This window comes from Lottia gigantea (genome assembly GCF_000327385.1).
Source record: "Lottia gigantea unplaced genomic scaffold LOTGIsca_60, whole genome shotgun sequence".
NCBI lineage: Eukaryota > Metazoa > Mollusca > Gastropoda > Lottiidae > Lottia > Lottia gigantea.
In genome coordinates, this window is record NW_008710050.1 from 312,685 (window position 1) to 320,731 (window position 8,047).

The 8,047-nt window shown below is 38.6% G+C and overlaps 1 protein-coding gene across 1 annotated transcript; it reads left to right on the forward strand.

Annotated features, from left to right (window-relative positions):
- Nucleotides 1-1,176: 1,176 nt before the first annotated feature.
- LOTGIDRAFT_58961 (hypothetical protein) lies at nt 1,177-1,509 on the forward strand (the record flags this gene model as incomplete). The annotated part of the gene is made up of 1 exon (XM_009064050.1): nt 1,177-1,509. A coding segment is annotated over one exon (333 nt), but the record flags the coding sequence as incomplete, so codon positions are not given.
- Between the last annotated feature and the right edge of the window lie 6,538 nt (nt 1,510-8,047).

Sequence of the window (8,047 nt, forward strand, 5' to 3'; positions counted from 1 at the left end):
TTACCATATGAGGGGAATAACTCACAGACATCTACAGAGTAACACCAATAGTACTATAGAGTAACCGGTAAGTACCCTTTAATATCTAGTACAGTGCTTCTCAACCTTAGTGAGATCATTCCTCCCCGACAGAGTTCTTCAAAAATCTATTTCTCCCCAAAATAAATCAGCCATTTTGAAACTATTTCCTTAGAAAAATATATTCAACGATTAACCATGAATAGATATGAAATATCCACATATCGAGATAGTTTATTGTGACACTTTGGCCAAATGTTAGTTCCTGATTTTTGTATGGGCAGAGTGAATGACGTAAATTTCAGTCGTTTTCTTGTGAGTGCATTGTTCACTGCGTTGAACCCTCTCTTAATCAAATATGTGGTAGTAGTCGATTCTTCCACATTTCACCCTGGTAATAATTCCTCCCTGTTCCTAACACTGATTTAGTGTACGAGAATCTTTTCATTGATATGAAACAGGTTGGATTGGGCTGATCACACGGTGTTCGTTGTAAGTGAAGAAGGTAAGAGGGACTGACATGGAAAAGGCGTCTAGTTTTCAGATGGAACAATAAACTGAGGTCCCATGTGCTTCATATTGTGTACCTTTAAAAAATTTGTTGGTACACTACATAAATGTTCATCTATGCACACTGCATAGCGTTGCTCGTCTTCATTAACCTAGCCTTTGGTTTATTTCTTATATCTTCTAGGTGAAGAATAAAATGATTCGATATCTATTAGGTCTACTAGTCGTGAGTTTAAGACTCACTCAAACTCACAGTGCTGGTGGTAAGTACTAATTCGATGATCTCAGAAACTGGGCCTTATTCTAGAATGTGAGCACATCTCCAGTGATAATTGGAGTTATAATATATTTGCCCAAACGAGACGCATAAACTACGCTCATTTGCGACCTTCGAACTTGTTCATCTGATCATATGAAAAATCATTGACTCATGAAAATACCAATAAGGACTTTTTCGAATTAACCAATTTAGCAATACATGTACTTTGGACGAGCTTTTTGGTTACTGGAATGGTATTGCTTGTACGGATGTTTTATTCTGTTGAATATTAGAGTTTTACAGGCATCTTTTATTTAAGATGAAATCATTTGATATCATACGACTACAATATTACAATCTTTATTGTCTCCTTTATAGTTTGTGATCCCGCCGATGTTGTTTTAGTGGTAGATGGATCATTATCCATCGGAATCACCAACTTTCAAACCTTAAAGAGTGAAATAGTCAACTTCGTCAAGCAAATACCCGTCACTCCAGCCGGGGTCAATGTTGGTCTAGTTTTGTTCAGTACAACCGTGGATCAAACCACCGGGCTAATCAACTTGTCTGGTGACGAGAATCAGCTGGTGGCGGCCATCAACGCCCTGCCCTTCCCTGGGGGAGGTACCCTTACTCATCTTGGAATCAACGAGGGTCTCAATATGGTACTGACCAGTAAAAGACCCAACATACCCAAGAAATTGGTCATCATCACTGATGGACAGTCCAACATACCATCCCAGACCAAAATATCAGCGGCTAATACCAAGAATGCTGGAGTGGAGACGTACTCGCTAGGTGTTGGAGGAGGAGTAAATGATGCTGAGTTGAATGAGATCGCGACCTTTCCCGGTCCTAGTTATGTTCAGAAAGCAACTGACTTTAGCTCCATTTACAATTCGTTACAATTATTATCTATCAATAAATGTGGTAAGAATATTTCAATAATATTGGTTTCTTTTTGATCTTTCATTTCTTTTGGTTTAAAATGTTGTCGACCGAAATGAAATAATTTTTTAACGTTTGCCGATTAATCGAAGGATGTTTCTTTCTTTAAATGGGACAAAAAAAGACCCTGTGTGCTACAAGCTGTGCTCGTTAAAGATACATCCACAGTTGGAAATCGAAAAAGAAAAGATGTCAATGCCAGTTCGTCTTGCTGTCGGCTGTCACAAAATAATTTGAAGTTTCTATTTAATCGATGAGACAATAAACCGAGACTCCGCGTGCTACATACTGTGCATGTTAAAGATCCCTCAACAGTTGGAAATCGAAATAGAGTGGGCTAATGCTGATGTCCTTGCAAAATACCCTTATTGTATGCAGTTTACCCTTATTCATTTGCCCAAACTGGTGCATAAAAGTTTGACGTAAAACTCCATTTAATATATTCCTTTTCTTTTATAGAAGAACCAACCACAGTAAGACCAACTACCATTCAACCAACAACTGCCGTCAAACCATTACCTGTACCTAGAACACCTGAAAGTAAGTCCATTATAGTTAAATAATCCCCTGACTAGTGTTGGTGAACTTTAAAATCCAGACAAAAAGTGGGAAGGTGGTTAGGAAGAGTGAGCATGCTTACTCGCAAGGGCAGACAGTTGTTCTGAAAGAGTCTTAAAACTTTAATCAGTCGGTGATTGCTGTTCTATAAAGCTGTTTTTATATATGGTACTTACTAAATGTCATATAGAGACTAAATGTATTGGTTTGTATATTTTCAGGTTGTGGTGCTGATATCGTCTTCATCGTAGATGCCTCGGATGCAACTCAAAGTGGAAACAACTATAATAATTTCTTGACAATGCTGAGGAACTTCGTCATCCAACAACCTATTTCTGATAACGCTCTTCGAGTTGGTATCGTCTTTACTAACGATGTAAAAACGGTGGAAGTCCCAATTAGTGGAAACCCTTTTGAACTCTACAACCAAATCAATAGAAATATGAATCCATTGGGAGGTGATTTGTTATTAGGCACAGGGTTAACGTCAGCTATGAACGTCTTCAACGGTGACAATCTACCTCGTAACGTTCCACGGGTATCCATTGTTCTAACAGCAGGTTCCTCCAAGGGTGGTGCCATTCCATTCTTCCAGGCCAATAATCTGAAATACACCACAGCAGGCAGAACTATGTCAGTACATTCTATTGGTGTATCAACCCCTACAGGACCTCAGTATAATCAATTCGAGCTGGGAATGATCGCTACAAGTGGAACCAATGTTCAGACTCTACCAGACACCACCAATCTTCTAGCGGCCGTCAGTAACATTGCTGTTCAGGAATGTAAAACTTATGGTAAGTACCAGATATTCTAACCCTGCATAGGACAAGCCAGGAGAGGCAGCTGTTTCCCCCAGTTCTGACAATTAAGAATTTTATACCATGAAATTTTCAGCTAAAGGGGACCTATCCGGCAAATTACATCCTCCGTCTCTTAAGCTAATTTTTTACCCTGCTTGCGAAAATAGATAACTAACTTGAAAACCTATTATTATTTATAATCAAAACAATAACTCGTTTACAAACTTGTCTCTATTTTAGTACAAATCACACCAGCGCCTCCTACAACCTTAGCTCCCACTACCACTTCTCGACCTACCACTACCACTCAACCACCAACAACTACTACCACTTTATCACCAACTACACAAAGGTTGACAACTCTAGCAGCAGTAACTACATCAAATGCTCGTAAGTTTAAATTGTCCATGTTGATATATTCTTTTGGCTTGAAAAGGGTAGGTAGGTAGGTAGATGACAAGTTAACGTTCGCTTCCAGCGGATGCTGATATCACAAACTAGGTAGTTGTTGATAGTCGTAGTAGTTGGTAGTTGGATTGGATCAAATTGGATGATTCTGTGTTGTTTATTTTGGTTGTTGATTCTTCGTTAGATCTGGTCGGGTCGAATGACATGGCGGTGAGACTCGGCCCTGGATGGTGTTGCGTGAGTAACTCGATCTCCTTCATTCTTTCAAACTCGTTATGATCATGGTATTTCTTGTTGATTGGTAGTCGAATGTTTGAAAAGGGTTCCACCTCTCAGAATAAATAGTAAGGTTTATAGAGGGAAGGGGGGTAATAGTAAGGATTTATAGAGGGAAGGGAGGTAATAGTAAGGATTTATAGAGGGAAGGGGGGTAATAGTAAGGATTTATAGAGGGAATGGGGTAATAGTAAGGATTTATAGAGGGAAGGGGGGTAATAGTAAGGATTTATAGAGGGAATGGGGTAATAGTAAGGATTTATAGAGGGAAGGGAGGTAATAGTAAGGATTTATAGAGGGAAGCAGGTAATAGTAAGGATTTATAGAGGGAATGGGGTAATAGTAAGGATTTATAGAGGGAAGGGAGGTAATAGTAAGGATTTATAGAGGGAATGGGGTAATAGTAAGGATTTATAGAGGGAAGGGGAGTTTTAGTAAGGATTTGTAGGGGTAAGGGGGGTAATGCATTTGAGCTAGGATACTGAAAGGGATAGTAAAAAGAAAGAAAAAGGTTGAAAAAACCTGGTATAGTATATTCTTTGACGGATATCAGTTATAAAACGTTGTACATTAGTATTTTGATATATTTTCAGTTTGTGGCGCCGATGTTGTGTTTGTGGTTGATTCGTCGGATAATACCAAGGGAGGCAACGTCTATACAAACTTTATAGAATCACTCAAAAACTTTCTTGTACAAAACAAGATCTATAACGATGCCTTCAGGGTGGGGATGGTCTTTACCAATGATGTTCAAACCGTTAAAATACCTCTATCTGGAGACCGTGGCGACTTAACCAGGCAAATAAACAACAACCCAAATCCTCTGGGTGGAGGACTCTTACTAGCTAATGGTATTAACGGAGCAATCGATCTCTTTAATAACGACCAGGAGCAGAGAACAGCTCCACGAGTTGTCATTCTTCTGACATCCGGTCGGTCTCGAGGTGGAGCAATACCAACAGCAGAAGTCGCTCAATTAAAATCCATGACAGGACCAGTATCTATGACTGTGTATTCCATCGGTGTTACCTCACTCAACGGTGTCTTCTACAACTCAAACGAACTTGCAACCATAGCATCCAGTCCGAGTCAAGTTATCACGCTTCCGGATACCAATGCAGTTTTACCCACTTTTAACAACATTGCTAACTCCGAGTGTCGTGTCATTCCCAAACTTAATTGTAAGTATCGTATCTCGTAGTAATGTATGTAACCTTGAAATAATGTTTATGTGTATCGTGGCCATTTATTCTTATCAATCTAATTTTCAGTCAGGTGTCTGTGGCTTCTGTAATTAAAAAAAAAACAGAAACGAACAAGACCTGACTATTGCAAAAGCTGCTAATAATATCTTAGGACCTTTGCTATAGATACATCATAAAATGCTTAGTATTGGTAGAATAGCAAGATCCACAATACAATGAACTGAAAATCGTAGTGATTGATTGAAAAGGTTTTAGGGAATTGAAAGGAAATGTCTTAATTATACCATTTCTATCTTTAAAATACCTGGTCCGTCTTTTCACTGAAATATATATATATATATACTCGTTCAGATTGTAGACCGACTGATATAGTGCTGGTGATAGATGGTTCAATGTCTATTGGCATGACAGCCTTCGACTCACTGAAAAGAAACCTGGTTCAATTTGCTACTGATCTGCCGGTAAGTGAGAGCGGAATCAACGTTGGAGTGGTAACCTTCAGTTCTAGTGTGAACCCAGCTGATAACATCAACCTAACAGGAGACTTGAGTTCTCTTTCTACAGCAATAACAAACCTACCTTATCCAGAAGGTGGAACTCGAACAGATCTGGGAATTGACGAAGGTAATGATACATAGAATAATAAACAATGGAATAATAAACATATAGTTAGTAAAAACAATCAATGTATATATGAATTAATACTAATGGTATAGACATGAAATACTTCCTTATTTCTAAATAGTATATATTATGAATTCACATGCTGCAGCCACTGTACAAGGCCATAGCTACAGGTGTCCCCCCCCCCCACCCGTTGAAAAAATACCTCATCTACACCATTGCCCCTCCGTATATATTACTTGCCCCTCCGAACAATCAGGTCATTCTACGGGCTTGCCAATGTATTGCCAAACTGTTATTTTGAATTTTGAGTTTCGTTTTGCAGTTTGGATCCTTCTTTTTTTTTTTTCTTTTTTTGATAATATAAATATTGTTAAGGTTAAATTTTTCAGGTAGACTGATGTTGGAACAGAGAGGCCGACCTGGAACTAACCAAGTAATGGTGGTCATCACAGATGGTTACTCCGATAATATGGCACTGACCAAGATTGCAGCTGAAAAAACTAAAACTAACGGAGTTGATGTTTATGCACTTGGTGTTGGTAATAGTGTCATTGATCAAGAATTACAGGACGTTGCTTCTGGTTCTGATAAAGTCAAGACGTTAGCCGACTTTAACCTCATCATACCATCTTTTCTCCAACTTGGTCGATCAATCTGTGGTAAATATAGGTCTTTATATTATAAAGTTGCTGTCACCATTTTAATCTAACGAGTTTCTGGCGACTTTGAATAAGACATCCTTCTTCCTTATTCTAATCGACCATCTGTAAGTGGTACGGATAATCATAAACAGAGTCGCTCCATTTCAATAGTTACCTGCCTTGAAATGGACAATGTTTTAGAAATCTCCATTTCACTTTCCTCGCATAAAACATTTGTGTTTCGTCTCCAAATAAAGGGCCCTTTGTGAACGTTCAAATATACAAACTTACGATGATTAAAGTTTTAATTCAGAATCTAAATACATGTAGTTATAATATATATAGTAACGTATTTTTAGTAACATTTCCACCAAGACCAACTGATGTACCAACAACTCTACCTCCAACTCAACCAGCTGTTACTGCGGCTCCAGGTACGTAATTTACCATTTTTCCACTTTTGTCACCTTTTATTCAGTTGTTCGCCGTGCTTTCTAAATCTAATTATCTAATGACTGCTGTCAAAACAAAAATCTGGGGATGTAATGGTTTTTCATCCCAAACTTCACTGAAGTAGTTCAAGTAGAGTAATTCCCCTAGGTGATCAAGGAAAGATAACTGATGCCGTTACCCTTTTCTAAAATTCACAAATTCCTAAATTATTTACCATCCCTTATTTACCATCCCTTATTTACCATCCCTTATTTACCATCCCTTATTTACCATCCCTTATTTACCATCCCTTATTTACCATCCCTTATTTACCATCCCTTATTTACCATCCCTTATTTACCATCCCTTATTTACCATCCCTTATGCCCCTTCTGTATGCATCTTCATGGACTTGTTCACAGTTGTCTTTTAACCATAATCTTGAATCAGTTCCTGGGTTTCTATACGAGTTTCACATTCTTTATATTATTAATTATTTTGTACAATTCGTGTAGGTTGTGCGGCTGATATTGTTTTCATCATCGATGCTTCAGACGTAACAAAGGGAGGTAACCTGTACACTCAGTTCTTGGGTATAGTCCAAGGCTTCGTGTCACAACAGAAAATCTCCGATAAAGATCTACGAGTTGGTGTTGTATTTACTAATGATGTCCAGTCGGTTCAGATTCCTCTGTCTGGAGATCCTGCTAGCCTGACAACTCAACTCAACAACAATCAACAACAACTCGGAGGAGGACTCTTATTAGCTAATGGAATCAATGGGGCCATCAACGTATTTGATACAGATAATTTCAAACGAAACGCTCCCAGAGTAGCCGTACTGCTGACGGTGGGTCGATCTCGAGGAGGAGCTGTTCCCACTGCCGAGGCTAATAACCTGAGAGCTCTGAGCGGCAGTCCTGTATCAGTCTACTCAATAGCGGTAGAATCCATCAACGGCCCTTTTTATAATGATATGGAACTTCAGGCTATTGCTTCTAATCCTGGTCAAATCTACAAGTATCCTGATACCACCAACCTACTTCAGACGTTTTCCGCCATTGCTTCAGACAACTGTAAAGTGATGGAGACACCTAATTGTAAGTTACTCATGCTAATCTGTTGTCAGTTGGAAACCCGAGATCCAAAAGAACATGTTTGCAGTACATTGATTGGAACTAATGAACTTTTCATATGAGGAAGTATATCAATCATAGATGAGGAAGTTTTTGATAATGAAAAGTATCAAATGTCTAGAAGGGTAAGCAAAACCTTGCCTCGTGCCACGCTGCTCAATATACAAAAAAATATGAAGGTCAAAAAACTAAAAATAGTGACAAGACTGCTCATTTGATAGTACAA